Here is a 19,870-nt window from a genome sequence, read left to right as displayed (position 1 = left end):
GATAGAGGTGGATGAATTCGGTTATTTGGGAAGCAAGATAACTTGTGACGGGAGAAGCAAGAAAGAAATTATCAGCAGAATAGCCCAGGCGAAGAGAGCATTCCAACCAAAAGAGAGACCTGCTTACAGCGGGAAACCTAAATACGGAAGTAAAGAAACAATTTATAAGAACCTACATTTGGAGTATGCGCCTATACGGAAGTGAGGCATGGACAATGACTGCAGAGGAGAAAGCAAGGATAGAGGCCTTCGAAATGTGGTGCTACAGAAGAATTATGAAAATCAAATGGATCGACCGAGTTAGTAACGAGGAAGTCTTAAGAAGAGTAAGAGAGAAGAGAGGCCTCATAAACCTTAACAAGAAGACGGAACAATAGGCCACATCTTGAGACATGATGGCCTGATGAAGACAATCGTCGAGGGACAGGTGGAAGGCAAGAACGGAAAAGGAAGACCTCGAGCAAAATATATGGAACAATTAAAGAAGGGTGTGAAAGAGAAGATATACATATATACAAGAGAAGATATATAAAGAAGTAGGTGTGAAAAGATTAGCTGATAGGAGAACTGAGTGGAGAGCTGCGTCATACCAATCCTAGGACTGTTGACCAGTGATGATGTTACATAAACAGGACAACAATGAAGGCGAAAATACGTATGTACATGTATATGCAAGATGGAGATGATATTAATTCTTCAACCAGCGTTAACGTTAGCGTTAGCGTTAGCTTTAACCATGAATTTTAAAGTAAAGAGATGTGATGCGATGTGAATAAATTGATATCGAATCCTCCTTTAGGATACAAAAGTCATCTTGTATATCTATACAAAATGGTGGAAATAAAACGTCGCAGGTCAGCGTTACTTACTAAAATGACAATATATATCCTGTAACAGATGCTAAAATTTGGCTTCATCGCTTTGACGTGAATTCATCTAACCTACGGCAACGCGACAGCACATCTCATCCAAGTCTGCTAATACAATGTCTAACCCGATGTAGAAAACGAAGTTTACTCAAGTTCCAGAGAATAATGGGGAACTTGCATGAATTTTTTTTATTTCACAGGCGAACAGAAATTATTTTCTGAATTCAACGAAGAAAACCGCAGGTAAATCTGAGTTTTCCTTCGCGAGATATTCAGTGATAAATATAGCGAATTTTAAACCGCGCCAAAAACTCCCTCCGCCCCAAGCCACTGCCGACGAAGCCTCTATGACGTCAAAGGTGCCTAAACATCACACGAAGCAATTGTTGTGATTGTTTGTGATAGTTGCCAGCAGTTGTGAGAGCTTAGTTTGTAAGACGAGTAGATTATTTCCAATTTAAAGTAAATATCCGACGATAAGAGGCTCGGAAGCCCTCATATTTTGTATTATTTATAATATCAATATCTGAGTAAGGACATAAAATATAAAACCGGAGCATTTAAACTAAAAAATTTATAATACCTAAATAACATCGTTGTAGGAGTCTGAGCCGCGGCCGTTTGAAGGAGATACGTTAATTGTAAGTTGATGTTATCGACGGCATATCATTCAATTAAGTATGTAATTATGTTTTTAATAATTTTGATGTTTACTAATGTCCGCTTAGCTTTTATATACAATAAATTCATCCGCATATTCGTAGGTACCAGAGAATTGGTCGTTTAGGACTGCCTGTGGTTGTATTATGAGGTGAATTCCAGTCAATGTAACTTTTTCTCGCTGATTGGAGACATCTAGGAACATTTTTGTGCCAAAATAGTGTTTCTTCAACGTGACATCTCCCGTTAAGATACTGCTAATAATCACAGTGCCAGTGGTTGTAATGCACAAAGTTTGACAAGGTTGAAAAATATTGGCCAAGATAGTGTTCCATCGTGATTGAATTGTAAAAAGTGCTATTACGGTATCGATAAATGTCTAACAGTAGTGTAAAAATTTTCAGTGGCGTGTTAACCTCCGTTGTTCACCGTAGATATGTCATTTCACGATCAAGCTATTGAAATAAAAACTGTGTGTCCATTATTTCAACGAATAGTAGTGAGAAAAGTCACCTGTGTCACTTGTGTGGGCTAATTGAAGGCTTTAAATCAGTGAATAAATAGTTGTTTTCATCATAACGAGCTCTGTTATTGTAAGTTGTACGTGATGAATATAAGAATGTGACAGTGACTTCCAGTTTTTGATTGGAGTATTTGCCTATTTCCCATTATACAGTGTGTCCCAAAAAGAATGACCCGATTTTAAATAAGATTATTTATTAGGAAGAAGGGCTTAACATCAACAAATGGTATACTAAATTACTCACAAAGACAAAAGATTATATAAACCCAACATAAATGTCAAATATGTCCTCCATTGGCTGCACGGACGACATTTAGCCGATAGCTGAATTTATCCCAAACTGAGCGTAAGGTGTCTTCTGTCACTGAAGCTACAGCAGCTGATATTCTTGTTTTTAGTTCATCAATGTCACGAGGCAAGGGAGGAAATTAGACAAGCTGTTTAACATATCCCCAAAGGAAAAAATCGCATGGTATTATGTCAGGGGACCTAGGAAGCCAAGAGTGTAAAGCCTGGTTTCGCGGTCCTGTACGCCCTATCCAACGTTGAGGCAAGTTTTCATTGAGGAAACTGCGCACGTTGTTGAGCCAGTGCGGTGGTACTCCATCTTGCTCATAGATGAAATTTTCACAGTCAATAAGTTGTGAGAATAACCAGTTCTGTAGCATTGCAAGATATGAATGCCCTGTTACTGTTTGTTCCCCTAAAAATTACGGTCCATAAACCTTGCTTTGCGAAACAGCACAAAAAACAGTCACTTTGGGCGAATCACGTTCGTGTTCAATTGTTTCATGAGGATTTTTGAGCCCCCATATACGCACATTATGACGGTGAACCTTACCGCTGATATGGAAAGCTGCCGTGTCGCTGAATATCAACCGTGGCATAAAAGTGTCGTCTTCCATGTCCTCTAGGATATCAATTCTAAAGTCCACTCGCTTCACTTTGTCAGTGGCTATATATATCTTGTACAAGTTCTAATCAGTATGGTTTGAGGGCTAAACGACACCGTAACACACGACACACTCTCATTCGCGGTAACTTAAGTTCTTAGCTAGCACGACGCGTAGACTTTCGAGGGCTCCGCTCAAATGCTCGTCGGATTTGTTCCACTGTTTCTTCAGGAACGCGTGGCCGGCCAGGACTTTACAGGGACGCCCGGTTTCTTCGAACTGTTTACACCACCGTCGAATGTTCCTTGGTGATGGTGGCTCAGCACGAAATCGAATTACGAAACGCTTGCTGAACTGCGATCACTGATTGTGTACGACTAAATTCGATAACACAATGCGCCTTCTATCGCGCGGACACCATCTTCAGCGAGACTGGCTGCATCTCAGAGTAAGGATGGGGGAGAGTGCGCTTTGGCTACTGCGCATGTAGTCAAGATCCCGCACTTACATCCCACACTTCCCGCACTTCTTCCCACGATCACGTGGTAACCATGTTGGCCACAGAATCTTCTACTGCGCAGCCTGAAAGCGCCCTCTACCCCAATCCTTACTCTGAGGGCTGCACCTTATTGTTAGACCTGATTGTTAGAGTAAGGGCCCCCGCGCACTGGCAACTTTTTCAAAGCAACTATTTAGTTGCTTTGTGGAAGTTCAAATGAAACACACGAAATTGACTGCGGCCCCGCGCACGGGCGATTTTTTAGTTGCCGCAACTAAATAATTGCGTCCGGACCTATTCTGAGGGTGATTAAATTGTTGCCGGCAGGAATAGATCGCGTGGATGCTTACCCAACCCCGCGCACTGGCAACTTTTCAGTTGCTTGACGGCCCTTGTTCGGAGCGCATCTTGGAAAGTGTTTTGCTGGACGCGTTTTGCAAAGATCTCATAGTTTTTAAGTTTTGGGGTTACTTACGGTAATATTAATTACTGAACATGCTCTGGATTGTATTTGGAAGCCATATATTTACAAATTCACTTACTTGCATCATGTAAATAAACAACTACCTCAGAATGTTTTACTTTCATAGTTACACCTTCCCTTCATTTGATTCCTTTCATTACATTTTCTTCATACTCTTGAGATTCTTCGAAATTCTTTTCTTCACTTTCCTATACTTCTTCTTTCTGGTTATCCAGCTACCACTTCTTCACAGCATATTACATGGTGGACCACGGATCTCTATTGTAGAGACTAGATAATGTTGGGCCTTGGAATTTCTTGCATTCCATCTACGTTTCTGATCTTGATTCATTTCTTTTTCTCCGTTGAAGTCGTCACCTTCAATTATTTCAATCATTTCTGCTGTTTGAAATAGGATTCCTATTAAAAAAACCACATTGGGTAGGTTGATGTATCCTCCCGTTTCGGTATGTGCATTACACCTTCACTCGACGCCACCATTTCTTTTACTTTTTCCTCCCGTTCTTTCTTCCTAATTCTCAATTTTACTGCAAATGTTGCTCTAGCCCTATTACCTTTTTGGGATTATTTGCGGTGCTTAAATTTATTGAACAAGCTCTGGATTGTATTTGGAAGGTACAAATTCACAACCAACGGTCATATACCCTTACGGAAAGATTCGGCAATCCATGTTAAAAATCGAGTCTTAAGTTCGACTGAGGCGGCGCCAATCGTTCCTGCAGCGAATTTGGAGCTAATCTGCACAGGTGTGGGTTACTCCATAGAACCACTTTTTTTTCGTTTAAAATTTAATGCTGAAATATAATCCTAACGTTCTACTTTATTTTCTGGTTCAGGTTCTTATAAATTTCACATTTTTTAAAACTAGTGAGCATTATAAAATGAAAGTTGTTTGAACGAAGCAAATTACAATTAATATGAGGCGGAAATAATGTAAAATTCATTCAAATTTATCATGGATATAATAGAGGAATCGTACTTACATGTCAAAGATAAGTAAGTGATTCTGAACAGAGGATTAGCAAAAATAAGAAAACAATATGTATACCCAAAGATTCCACAGTATTGAAATCGTGATGGCAATCCAAAGAATGCTGTGCTGCAGCCAGACACATAACTAGGAATATGCTTTGGGGGCGGGAGGGATGAGATGGCATGGGGTGGGAAAATTTTTGACAAATGACATGCCTCGATATACATTTCACATCATTTTGGCGCTAAAAATTTATATTTAAGCAGATAAAGTTATTTTATTTCAATATTAGGTTATTTTGTAAATATCTTTTTTTTCTCTGATGGTTTGGGGGGGAATTATCCCCTCACCCCCCATATTTACGCTACTGACTGCATCCCAATCCTTCCTAGCTCGCGTCATATTTTATTTTCTTGAGTTTCCTCCTCATGTGTTTCACGATCCAACATAGTTTCTTTTCAATAGTCTAGTCTCCTTCCATGTATAACTAGATGGATGTATCTCTTCCCTGATATCTGGTCCCATATTAAATAGCCACTCCACCATTTTCACAGCTTCTCTAGTGCCCAATTTACGATTAAAGCTATTGAAGATCATTCCTGGTACCTATATAAACCAGATTTATTTAATTTGATTGAGATATCTATTATATTTAGGTGATTGAATTTGTGATCATTTTTAAAAAACTTGATAAATGAATTGGAATTAAAGGCAACAACATTTTAGATTAAACGAAAGTTCTATGAACTTCTCCTACCAATTTTACGTAGTTTATGTAAATTCCTCTAAAAAGAGGATAGTCAAAGGACAAATACTCAAGGACAAATAGTGCACCCAAAACCTTTTGTTCCTTTGCTTGTTTTTTCGCTGTCTCAAAATGAGCGCAACAACACAACTTGCTTTCACGAGATCCATTGTAAACTGAGCTGAGGGGCAACTATTTAATCGCCAGTGCGCGGTAGCGAGCAACTCTTGGGTGAGTAAATTGTTTAGTTGCCGGTGATTAAAGTTGCCAGTGCGCGGGGGCCCTAATGGTCTAAGGGCTGCACGCTCCACATCAAAGCGGATTTTTCTAAAACTCTAAACAACGCCGATCACATCTGGCGCTGTTTCGCTTGCCTAATGGCATTTGTTTCAATATTATTACAAGTTAAAATCGGGTCATTCTTTTTGGGACAGACTGTATTTTTATGGTATATGCTAGTGTATTGTTTATGGATTTACCTATATTATTGAAATAGGTTGTAGCTTGTGTGTGTGTTGGCAGCGGAACCGATGTGGATTGTGTACAGACTGTTTTGCTGTGAATTCGTACCGTAGGACGGATAGGACTACATTCTCCGCTATTACGGCGTTGCCAAATTCAACAGCACAGCTTACTGTAATGTCAACAGCACAGCTTACGATCTATCCTCCAGTATTACAAGTTTCTTTTACATCTCGATTTGCCGCCGATATATAGCAATAATTTGTCTTAACAAATTCCATGTGGGTCCTGGCATCAATTTTTGGTGTCCTAACACCCCATGCCACACGCGTTTTAGGCGCCTTGCGGGGTATTATGTAGATGTTGATGAATTTCAGGTGTACTATTCGAACGAGCGGCAACGTTATCATCCATTTGTCTGATAACTAAAGCATACGAAGTGCAACGCTTGTACTTCATCATCCCGATGTCGCATTATTAATATCCTAAGTAATTATCGCGGCATAATAGCAATAGGAAAACTTGCCCAGGAATAACAGGATTATGCGACGATGAGCGGCTAAATACTCCCTCAAAACAAATTTTACAGCATGCGCTCAGCGTATTTCCCTACCCCCTACGGTTGTTTAGGCACCTATAACGTCACGCCTGGCCTCGGCAACGCTCGGGTGTCTTCGCGCAGTGGTCGGCTCAGAGAAATTTTTCTCGATTTTAAATGCAATTTTTTTATTTCTTTTGATGTTGAATGGAGAAACTTAAGGTATTTTTGCGAGCTAATATATCCATTTTACTTATTCAAAATAGTTTTTAGAGCAATCGACGGCCCATGCAAGTTCCCCATTTGATTAATATTGTGCAATAGGCTTACGTCATAATGAATTTCTGCCAAGCCCATAATAGCACCAATCATGTCACACTTGAATCGCTAACTGCAGAGAGGCATGATGTCCAAGTTGGACGATTTTTTTAAATTTAATTAAGATGCTACTAGACGCAAGACTCAACGTTTCCAACTAAAAGGAAACATGTCCCCTCGGTGTTATTAGAATGACATGATTCCTTTTAGTAGGAAACGTTGAGTCTTGCACCTAGCAACAACCTAAAAAAAGGTAAATCGTCCAACTTAGACATGATGATTTTCTGCTGTTAGCGATTAATTTATGGATGTAAAAAGATATTCCAACAAACCTTTCTTTGATTGCGACGTATATATTACTACCAAGGCGCAAGGTACACTTTGGATTCTATTATTTGGAATGAGATCGAACGATAAAAGTATCTTCTAAAGTTAATTGAAATAATCAATAAAACAACAACCATGAAGGAAATGCAGGAAAATTTAAGCTCTCATTTTTCAGGAATAATCTAAATACATTATGTTCACTCGGAAACGCAATGCATCCATGCGGTAATTCTTTTTAACAGATTGTCTGGTAGCGGAAAGACGGTGCCATTATATTTGATCCTACGAAATAAATAAACCACAAGAACTTGAGTGATTCTATCTTATTTTTAGAAATTGCCCCAATAATAGATAGCGGTATTTTGTCATTAATGGTCGGCAGCTAGAAATAAAAATGGAGCAGCAGAAAATAGTAATGCTGATTTATTCGATCCAAGAAAGTAAATAGTTGAGGCAGAGGTATTTTACGGGAAACTGAGGTGCATTCGACTGATTTCCGACGTAAAGAATTGAAATAAACGCAGCGAATCAATGAAAGTAAGGCAATTCCGCCCTAGATCTACGAGGTTTCTCCAGCACCGATACCAAGGAATTCCGAGGATAGGGTTGAAGACGGAATTTGATGGGAATGGCCATAAATTACCAATTCTCGCAAGAGTCAGTCGGGAGAATGGAGAAAGGAATTGCGGAGGGGGGGGGGGAAGAAAATGCGGAGACTCGGAGCCATCGTGGGAAAATGGCTCTTAATGTTTTTTCAAAAATATTGAAGACAATCGGAAAACCATTAAATGGGAGTATATTCGGATGCGGGCCGCACGATAAAGCAGATTGCCTTTGATTTGATCCATTTCCAGAGGACATTAAAGAGAATCCACTACAAGGATTAAGAAAAACTCCGCTAAGAGATAATCAAAACAGAACACTGAACAAAATGTCTGAAGTTGACAGGCTCGAGAGTAGCAATTCTAAGTTTAGATGGTGTAAAAACTTATTTGGAATGCTTCAGCTTCCAAATTTAAAGAAAAATATTTCTCTGTTTTAAAGATAACCTAAAATACTGTGAAATGAATTATACCACTTATTACTAGACCATAATGAGAGGATGAAATTTTCCTTCAGCAGGAATTAAAGGATCTGACACACCCACTAATACCACCAATTTATCTCTTCCAATATAAATTTGATGAATAAATTTCATAGGGTGATGACTCTAGTCCTTTTGACGCATTTCATCCGTCATCTATCTTGCGCCATCTCCATCGTATTTTTTCTCCTACTCATCGCACCATCCTATGAATACTACTACCCTATTCTTGTCTGCTACTTGATAAAATTTCTGAATATTATTTTGAACATTGTTGTCCACATTTTTCTCATTAATTTCCCACGTTTTGTTAGTTAATCTCTTTTTATATTATGAGTCCTTTTTAATTGGCCTAGTGCTTTTTTAGGGCTACATTAAATAAATGAATAAATAATTAGTCTTTAGATAAGTTTTAGGCCAATTGAATTTTAGTTCCCTGAAAAGATTATCCTAAAAATCAAATCTATCATATAAATAATACGCCAGAGATTCAGATTTCATTTAAGAAAGTATTAACTTGTTGACGAGAGTGAAATTAGGACACATTCCCCTCACCATTACGGGGAAGCGAGGAGGCCCAGTTCGCAAACCTCTTGGCACCTGACTCTAAGGATTCGGGTAGCAGAGTCAGATCCTTTAATTCCAACCGGAGAAAATTTTCAATCACTAATTATTTCCGAGACGAAGCCTTGAGTGCCCAGAAAAACAGACTCTACGTGCTTGGTAACCAACGGATAGAAACTGTAACTCCTCCTCTAAAAACGTGAAATAAATACATTGCGGTTTAATCCATAGTAAAATCACCCTCATCATCATATAAAATAAACAATGTCCAGTTCAACTTATCATAATAAAAATCACCACACTATTCTTTCCCACATAATTCCATCAGAAAACAGTGCAACTATAGCCTACGTGAATGAGTCAGATGAAAAACATTATAGTAGCCGCCTAACTTTTCCGTGAAAACATGAAGCAAAATCAAATGAGCCTGGAGAAATGTAACATTGGGTAAGAAAATTGTGGGCATTGAGAGAGTAAGTGGTAGTTTTCCCGAGGTGGAAATTGAAGCACGAGGCAACGACTATGAGGCGATTTAGGTAAGCATGCCGACTAGGAACGACAGAGAGGAGTAAAAGCATATAAATAATACATACAAATCTCAGGGACAATGTTAAGGAAATTATGAGCGGGAAAAAATTCAAGTAGCCACGGGGGGCTGTAACTCATCAGTATGGAAGGGACGGATGAAAACGAAATTGGGAATTTTTTTATGGGAATGAGAAACGACCGCAGTGAGGAAGTGATAAAGTTTTGCTGGAGAAACAAGTTACCAAAGACAAGATTAAAATGTTACTATGGGCATAGATACAAATTGAAGAGCCCAAAGGAGACGAGAAGATAACGCACAAAGTTACAAATAGTGTAAAAAAAAACTCCTGGCTGTGGCAGTGGGCTTCAAACAAGGTGAGGTGTGACGCAAGGCTCAAAAGACAAAAAGACACAAAAATCATAAGGGCCAAGAGCAGGAACATTTGGATGGAGTAAAAACTAGGAAATACGGCGAAACATCGCATTACATTAAATGAAAGTTAGGGAATACGGACACTGCCAGTTTGGTAGAGAGTTAAAACGGGAATAGACTAAGCAGCAGATTGAATACGTAGGGATAAGAGGGACAAAGACACTTTGGATCACGAAGATTAAGATGATTTCCATAAGATAAAGATAGAAGAAGTGAAATAACAAATTCACAGATGAAAACAAACGTGCAAAGTCATAGATTTCGGTTGGAGACGGATAATGCATGACAATAATAAGGTGCGATGGAAAGGAGAGTGCTTCGAAATCAAGAAGTTTAAGAAAGATAAAGAGGGAGGCGAGTTGTACACCAAGGTAAAGTCAATATCGAGTGGTAAGAAAATACAGGCCATTAAAAATATACATATATACTAAGAACGGAAAAGCGAGAAGAGCAAAGAGGGATAATAAGAAGATAAAATGAGTCTCATAACAGTGGGAATCTGGTTGTGAGAAAATGTAGAGAGGATGTATGCATTAGATGAGGATTGTTTCTTTGCAGGGAAGTCAGACATAAAAAAATACAGGCCGGCGAGATGGGAAATTGAGGGAAGCGGCGGGCGAGAACAGAATCCTGCTTATGAAGAATTTCAGGAAAGCTGGGAAGTAGTTTTTTTAGTACCTCATGGGGTTAACAAGGACGGGTTTTGTCCAGAGGATTCCGTGGAAAGAATTATAATCCCGCGACCAAAAGTGAAGAAACCTGTAGGAAGCAGTGCGGGGACAATGACGCTGCTAGACTAATATGACCAGCAGCGAAATCTGTACAGTGAAATAGACAAATGGAGATGAGGGCAAACGATTATTTGAGATAAGACCAGTTCGGATAAGGAAAATGGAAGTCAGCCCGACAGCGGTATTGAGGAAGAGTTATTACGAGTACAACCATTACGGGTACGCTTGCTTCACTGATTTTGAAAAGGACTTGATTGAGTAGACTAGGGAAGGATGAAGGGTATTCTTGAGGAAAATAGGTGCACGTTGGGGTAATAGGCGATTCATTTGTAATCGGTATATGGCTCAGACTACACCAGGGAGGTTAGCCTACGGAGAATCAGAGCGGGAGGGCAAGGCTCTCCACTATCGCCACTGTTAGGCGCTTTTGCAGATATGGTGAAGGAGGCGTGAGTTAACGTGGGAAGATCGATGCTTAAATCAGAGAGGTTAGTGGATCACCAGGCGTTGATAAATCAGTTAGCGAAAAGGTTGCACAAACTGGTTGATGCGTTTGGCAAATGGAGCGAGGAATATGGCATGAAGATCAATCACATGAAGTCTGAAGTGATGCCCTTGTGCATATCACAGCGAGGAGGACGGTTAGGCTAAGCATTGGATGGACGCCAACTAGAGCAGATTCAGGAGTATAATTATTTCGGTAGCTGATTGGCGAGATGCAAATGCTTGTAGAAGAGGTATAATGCCTGGACGGAGCGAGTACTAAGAGGGTATAGCGGGTAAAAATCGAGCCAGAGGAAAGATTAACAATAAGCAGGCGGAGGAGACAGAGAATAGAATTTTGAGATGGAATGAAAGGCAATCGGCCTAGTTGTGAAACGATGACGGAAATTGAGTCATTCCCTGAGGCCTAAAATCGTAATTAATTTCAATAATTCGGGAGAATAGTGGACGGAAAAATCGCCCACTAGAATGTTAATGACAACGAAACAAGAGGAATGGATACGCGAGGGCGTGAGTGGTGGAAAAGCGGTGTGTGTCTTTGCAAGAGTAGGCGTCGCCCCCAACTTATCTACGAAAGGGATTTTTCGTCGCTAATAGCTAGAGAAGTTGGTGATGGACCTAAAAATGGAAATTTTGAGGTCTTACTTTTCCAAATTCAATGAAAAATCGATAAAACAAAAAAATGGCGAATGAGCCCATTCAATTTGGCAGATGGGGACACGCCGGAATCATACACGAAATTCTAAATGCAATGAGGTTAATTAATATGTAGATTATTTATAGCGATAATTTTATTCCAAAAAAAGAAAATTTGACGAGGATAAGATCTATATTTGGGCAACAAAATCTGTACATGCGGTATTTACTAATGAAAACTTATCAGATATTATAAAATAAACAACCCATACGTCCCAAACGCAACCTGGATCGCTTTTATACAGCACCCCGCTCATAAAAAAGTTTTTATGAAAGTAAACAAAAACCTAACTCGTAGTTTTTCCAATTCCAAAACTTGAAGCATGAAAATAATGTAAAAATTCGCAGATAGCAGCTTTTTTTACATTACGCACTACAGTAACAGCTAATATACAGAGATCTAATTTTTTTAAACACTAGAAAACAAGAATCATGCGATGCGACACAAAACTAGAGGTAAAAGCAGAGCAACAAAAAATCGATACAATTGGTTTCCTCGGTACAAAATAAGATTACATTGTTTACAAGCTTTTAACTCGAGTGAATATAAATTTTCTACCGAAAATAAAGATCGGAAACCAAACGGGTACTAAAATTTCCCTTTTTAATATCAATCTCAAGCTGGCTAGTCAATTGCTTTACATTCATAAGATTTAATTAAATGACAATACTGATGAATACGGCGATGTATCAGCCATTTATGCCTCTAAAAGGTGGATATGTCTACCGATTGAAATATATCCTTTAATATGTTTTCCAAAAAATATATCCTGTGCATTTAAATTATATAACAGAGCTATTTTATCATCATTATAGCCTCTGGTCCCATTAAATCAAAACGTTTGGTACGCGCGCAACTGTTTTTGAGAAAGAATAACACAAAAAAATGCTTCTTGACGAAATCTTCCGACCTGTCTCTTGCCGGAATCCATTCACGAATCCATTTTTTCAGTATTTTTCATGAAAACTCGTAAGTCATTGATGGGTAATCACCGAATTATCTTCAACCCGATAGTGAAAACCTTCGCCAAAATATGCCAATTGCGGCAATAGAAAATTCAACAGAGAGTATCCTTTCCGACACAAGATGTTATTGAATGCCAGTCTCACCTAAGCGCGAGACCATTTATCACACGATTGGAAAAGCGCTCCGATTCTGTTCGCAAGACAAATTGATGCAGAAGTTTCCCAACCGAGTCCATGCAAAATAAACAACAACCTACCTCTCGAGAAAATATGGGTCCGTCACCCGAAGAATGCAAGCACTATAATGGGGGCTGATACGTATGAGAATGATTTAGAATAGCAACGTGCTGTGGTAAATGCCATAGAAAAGAAAATGCTTGGTGCGGTCGAGACGTGTTCCAAAGGAAACGCTTTTTACGACTTTCATAAAAACAGTGTTTTCAAACATATAGACCGGTCATAATATCATGCGTTGCAGCTCTTGAAGGAGCTCCACGGAGCACTTACAATGAGATATTTTAAAACTTCGCCAAAAAATCGAAAAGCCATTTAAGGTTCATGTGCCCATTTAGAATAAATTTGTTCTCCTTTGTTGATGTTCATGAAAAAGTGACCAGCAGAGAGGTCACGAAACGTGAGGAATCTCTAAGTGCGTCATGCGGAATACATCCATGTGTTAAGTTTTTCAAATACGTTCTCGTTCAAATAATTTAACCAATGGCAATAATTAAGTGCCCAATGATAATTGTAATAGGTGAGAGTAATTAACATAAGTATCTATGAACCTGATCACTTTAAATCAGCTGAATAAAAATCATCTTGCATACCTAATTATGGTAATTTCAAATAAATGTGCTTTTAATTAAACTGCAAATTAACGGATAATTCACGACCAGGGTGCAAGATAAACAGAGAACTTCGTGGAATGCTAATCAAAATTATACCAAATGACTGTCACTGGAAACATTTCCACGCAGGGTAAAGGTCGTGTCTCAATAATACCGAGGGTTTAATATGCGAGAGATAAATATTTCGAAAACATAGAGGCAAAGTATGATTAACTGTAATATGCCTACACTGAATGAGTTAACGTCGTTCCCACGGATCTAATACGAAGTCCATGTATACATTCAACAGAAAGTTCCATGGTATAGTAGAAAAGAATGGGCGCACCTGCTAAACGTGTCCATTCTCAGTCAAATAATATTAAAGACTCCTTGATTTTGATAGTTTCCCTCTTTTAAATAGTTTCTTTAAATTGGGAATCTATATACTTAGGAATTTGAAGCGGCATTTTATCATTTTTGATAAAGTCCCACTTTGAATTATTATATTTTATGTTTATCTCACCAATTATATTATAGTACAATTGGTGAGATAAACATTTTATTTATTTATGGATTCTATTTACTAGGAGAATCAAAACAAAGAAGACAGTCAAAAACATGAGCCTTAAGGGATTAAAACCTGCGACTCATGCATTAGAATGTGCAGGATATGGTATGACCTTACCGCGGAGGATAGCAGGATTAGTCGTAAGATTTTGGAATACTTATCGTATGATATTTCAAGCAAGTATCCATAATTATGACTTGACTTTTTTCAATACACTTAGTTATCAGAAAAAGACAACGAAAGAGAATTATCACCAAATTCAATGCAATTTATGTTTTCAACTACAATACTTACATTCACGTGCAGAATGAATACAAGGTAGGTTGAGGCGCATCTAGCCGATTTTCCGTACTAATTGCATTGAACGAAATTTCATAGCACAATCGATATTATCACGTGAAGTGAGAGGTACCTACATACGGAGTAAAGGGTGTGATTCGTGTAGGCATAGGGTCAGAAAGATTCTCAGGAATATCATAGTAGTAATAGTATCTGAATGATATTACATTCCCAAAGTTGAAGGGTTTTCTTGCTCTAATGGCGGTAGATAGTTGAAAGGAAGTCAAACCCTCCCGATAGCTGTTCGCAGGTGAATTGGATTCACGAATGCCGACGGAAAGACATCTTTAGGCTGGTTATGATGATAATATTTTCATTCTCAAGGAAACTGAGGCACCATATCCGTGCAGTATTAAGAAAAACATATCAATCTGTTTGTTTCCAGATTCACGTTTGTCTGATTGATGGAATTAAAGATCACCCCTCGACGATATTCAGGTTGCTGACTCATGAGGGATGCAACGTTTTGCTGCTGCCCTTCTTGAATTATTGATACAATGAGACCTGTTTATAACGCATTTGTGATGCATAAGTTGTTTGTTTCATAAGCAGAGGAGGAATTGTGGTGATTCTCTCGATGCAATGTAGGTTTATTCTCAATGTGACCCCTTCTGATACTGTTGTTCCCAAAAGCATGAGCACCAGCGTACAATGGCAGTATATCAATCTCAAATTTCACCCAGCAATAATATTGAATGCTTGCTATCAAACAAGTTTAGGTAAAAAAACACATAATTAGCATTCAAATATATACTAAAAGGCCGTGTGTATGAATAGAGAACTTTACTAAGGCACCGCATTCGCAGGGATTTAGTCCCACTGCAAATTCAATAGGAATGAGTGAAGTTCACAAAATTTCCTTCACGCGATTACATTTTTCGAATTGCGTCTCCGTATTAGCGACGTATCAAGACGTATTAGCGAAGTATCAAGAATCGAATACTCATTATAGCTGATGAGAAAACGGAAATAAAGGTTTAATACTCGAATATTGCATTAACTTAATTAAATGTAGGATCAAAAATTTTTATGCAAAGAGCAATATTTTTTTCGGGAAATAAAATATTCAAGACTCAGGGCATTGTATCGTCTTCGTATTTTGAAGACGATTCTTTTCCTCGACGAAAAAGAAGACAGCAACAAAAATACTTTTTGGAAAGCGAATGCGCTTCGGTTCAATAACTGACAAAAGAGCCGAAAACGGGATGTTTTTCGCAACAAGCACGGGAGGAAGAGACACAAACTGAACAAAGGTTCGGAAAACAGACACTTTCCATCGTTGTGCAGAAGAGCAAAATTTTGATTCCAGCATTCCTTCAGCGAACGACGGAAAAAATGTATGTTGGAATTCGCCAATGAATGGGCAGATTTATTTTCAGGAATTCAAGCCATAAAGAGAAACAATAAGAACCACCGTACGGGAAAGTCAGGGCCGCTTGCCTCAATCAAAGCATTTTGCCGAGGAAATATTCAAAATAAAGGAAACCGTAAATATGACTAGTGATTTCATAAAAAGGACCAGGCACCTTTAATCATAGTAAATATATCGATAAATATTACGAAGAAAATAAATTTAACCGGTAAAAACAGAATTTTTGAATGGCCTAAAAATATGCACAAAATTTTACCAAGGGACCCAATTTACCATTTGATGATGGTAAAGAAAAGACTTTAAAATTAGCATATAATAATTTTACGGTTTTCGTCGCTTTCCTGTCAGTCAACTCCAAGAGTATTGAGTTCAAATTCCACATTAATGGTTTTTGTTCCAATTAAATTGTGAATATGAATGTTATCCTTAGCTCAATGCTTATGGTTTCCGATATAAAAGGCCAACAAGATGGTGCTTGTAGGAGTGTTGTAAAATTAAAAATATTTTCAACGGAGATAATTGCAGCATTATAATAAAATATGAAGATCCTCGTCATATTAAGTGAAAAATACGAACTAACTAACGCATTATCTAACTGATTCAACTGCCAGATCACCATATCAATTAATTAATGGTACTTAATACCGACATTTATTTCTTCTCAGGATCAAAATAAGTGGGCATGCTTATAGATTTTATGCCAGTTGAAGGCAATAAAATAATTATTTCCATTGGTAAAACAACTATCAACACCAAGAGAGTGCGGAAGTCAGCATCGAACGAATTTGAAATTAAAAACCCCTTCGACATACACACGAACGTGGCCTTCATAATTAGTCATTCAGAATATGAAAAATACGAGCTATAATTAAAAATTTGAAAACATAAACAATATCAATAAGGTCATAACCTTCCTTTGTGTGCAGCCAAAAACTACACATAAACTCCCGGTAATATAATTCACACAAAAGGGCGTCCAATTCCCACACCCAACACTCGTTACCGTTTCAATGAGAGAAAACATTTCCTTGGTCGTGATGCAACATAGCTAAATGGGTTTCTGGGTTTTAAAATAGCCTGCTTTGTCATCGGCTTTGCTGCATCAGCAAAATAAGGTGAAATACCCTAAATGAAATAACCAGCGCCATTTTGCGGACGTGCGAACAGGAAACTGACGTAAATTAGTCTCTTTAAATTTTAATCGATTACTGAATGAATTCAACAACAATTAGCGACATTTTCCTGAACAAGATGGTGATTATCAAAAATTCCTCTGCCTTCTGTTTAGCAAAGCTTAAACTCAAGGTTCTTCAAACTGATTTCAGCGTAAGAATACATAAATACTTTGAAATGCGTTTTGCCGAAAACCATAAAACAATGGGCTGCAACAACCTTGAATAATCGCTAACGGCTTAACATGGGATAAGTCTAAAAACTTATACTAAAATTATTTCAAACATATCTCTACCCTACGATTACCTCAAAATCGGGTGAAATCTTTTATACATGAGAATTCATATTTTGCTTAATATTCTCTCTCCAACTGAACGTTTCAGCTAAAAGCTTCACATAATTACATTGCTTCTCTACTGCTTCATTAGCATTTTTATATGACATATCAAATATTCAGAATAAATTATGAATAAAAAATAGCCATTACATTTTTACTCATTTCCATGGGTCGCACGTAAAATGAGCCCCTGATAAATAAATGCCTAACTTAAAAATAATTGCAATTATCCAGATTCCTTATTAAGAATTATTTATAGGCCTTTAAAGCAATACTTATTTTTCGGAACGGCAATTATACTTTTGTAATCTTATTCTGGATCGCAAGTTCTCATTACATCTCTATCTATATTTCCAGCCCTATTGCATAAGAATTGTAAATTTCCAGAAGTACGTATTGATAATGAACATTTTCTTGATTAACTAGTGTCTCCCATTTTTTAAAGTGATTTTCGAAACAAGATTGTTTTCAAGATTGATTTCAACTACAATGTATCATTTGCGAATATGCTCTCCCATAGAAAATTACAATTTGTCGTTGAAATCGGTCGGATTGCTTATTTGAATTCGTGGAATAAATAAAGTATCTCATTTAACATGCTTAAGGTTTGTAACCTTTTTTTATCGTAGGGTATTCATTTATTGTAAAATAATGCGTATTCAAGATGGTCATTAATGATATTCGATTTCAATAATAGTCGGATCGATAGCTCTGCTAGTCTGCTATGGGAATTACAAACCTGCAATGTAGTCAAATTCTTTAACTAAATGTCTCACGGTTAGATGACAAGATGATCAGATCATAAAACGTGAAATGGGATTCCGATTAAGGCCAAAGCTTGTAGCGTAGAAATGCAGGTGAATAAGAGACTGTTCGCAGGCTTTGGGATCTGGGAGAGGGTTGCAAATTTAGTGCGGGAGGAAAGGATGTCGAGGAGGCGAGGGAGTGTCTAAGAGACGCGCAGCGGAATATATAGCTTGATTACTAAGCCAGAGATTCGGCTTAAGGCTTTTCTGGCATTTCAAGCGTACCCGTTTTAATTTAGCAGGAAGGAGCGACATTCACGCGCTCGCAGGAAGAGTGACAAATGGCGCTCAAATTAAGTCTAGCCTTGACGGTCTTTTATCTCACACCTTAACAAGCCAATTAATTGGAACACACTGCTCAGCAGCATTACAGCAGTTACTAGATGAAGAAGCTTAACACATTTCTTTTCAAGGACTACCCTAATCAGCTACAAAGGAATGCAATTAGCCGTTGCTATTTTATGAAATAATTTTCTCCGATTGCGACATATAAAAAACTATATCTATTACAACCTTATAGGAATGAAAATACAGTGGTTTTGCAATAAACTGGTAACCACCTGCGTATAAATGATTTTAAATCTAAAACAGGGTGTGATACTAACCTACATTCCTGCGACAATAAATAGAAATAGGACAAAAAAATTGGTATAAATGAGTAATGAGTTATGCATTTCGATGTAAAAGAAGTAAAACAAATGTAAACCTTTACGAGGAAATTCTATAAATAAAAACGTTCCAGTAAATCATACTGGTATGAACCAATACGAAATAAAAGGTATTTTATGATAGAATTAATTAGCGCCAAGATTGAATTAATCATTTTCTTAATATTTTACATTAATTTTCAATTGAATTGGGGATTAAATTCTTAACATGGAGATCATAGAGATGCATTTAAGTGTTCTTAGAACCTAAGGGGCATGGTTCAACAAAAATATAAACCCCACCAATAAAAACGCGATTATAGATTTCAACAAATTAATGTAACGATTTTAATAAAGAATTGGGCGATAAAACACGGATTAAAAAAATAAAAATTATGGTGGTAATTCCGGATAAATCATAGAATGAGAAAGAAAAGCAACTAGAGAGGCTGCTTTAAAAAAAATTCATTATTCCTTACTCTATTTACCTGCCAGTCACCCAGGAAACGTCAGTGTACGGGAGTAAATAGCTTGACCATTGCATTTTAAAATAATTCCTCCAAAATTAGGAATTGCTTTTTTACATCCGACGAGGAGGAAAGGTCTCCTCACCTTTGAAGTCCATCCATTGACGTATCAACTCGATAGGAGGTTGAGCACCGAAGACCTCAAGGGCAGGCATATTGAAATCGTCAATGAAGAATACTTGTTTCCTCCCGATAAGTGGGCCAAATACTCCTTTTCTTCTTCTATCAAGCTTGGAGTCAATAAGATCCTGGAATGAACACAGGGAAAAAACGACGTGAATTAAAGGAATTTGGACATAAAAGCCGTTATTACAGCAATTTCAACTCAAAAAATTCACAATATACATGTGATTTACATTATAGCAATTAATGTTTGCTGTTTAATTGTAGTACTTTACTTTAATGTAATTTACTCACTGACCAAACTTAGTAACAGAATAAACAAAAGTTACCAATGAAAACTTCTGGCCAGGTGGC

General features: G+C 37.8%; 1 protein-coding gene across 1 annotated transcript in view; it reads right to left on the bottom strand.

The window, feature by feature from the left end:
• LOC124161960 (dynein axonemal heavy chain 1-like) overlaps nucleotides 1–19,870 on the bottom strand; it is a 347,859-nt gene that overhangs the window by 287,509 nt on the left and 40,480 nt on the right. The window contains exon 7 of the mRNA XM_046538240.1: nucleotides 19,479–19,641. Within this exon, the coding sequence (XP_046394196.1) occupies nucleotides 19,479–19,641 (163 nt within the window). The remainder of the gene's footprint in view (nucleotides 1–19,478; nucleotides 19,642–19,870) is intronic.

The sequence above is a fragment of the Ischnura elegans genome, chromosome 7, assembly GCF_921293095.1.
Source record: "Ischnura elegans chromosome 7, ioIscEleg1.1, whole genome shotgun sequence".
Classification (NCBI taxonomy): Eukaryota; Metazoa; Arthropoda; class Insecta; order Odonata; family Coenagrionidae; genus Ischnura; species Ischnura elegans.
Note: the sequence above shows the minus strand (reverse complement) of the source record. Positions and strands in the feature narration are given on the sequence as shown.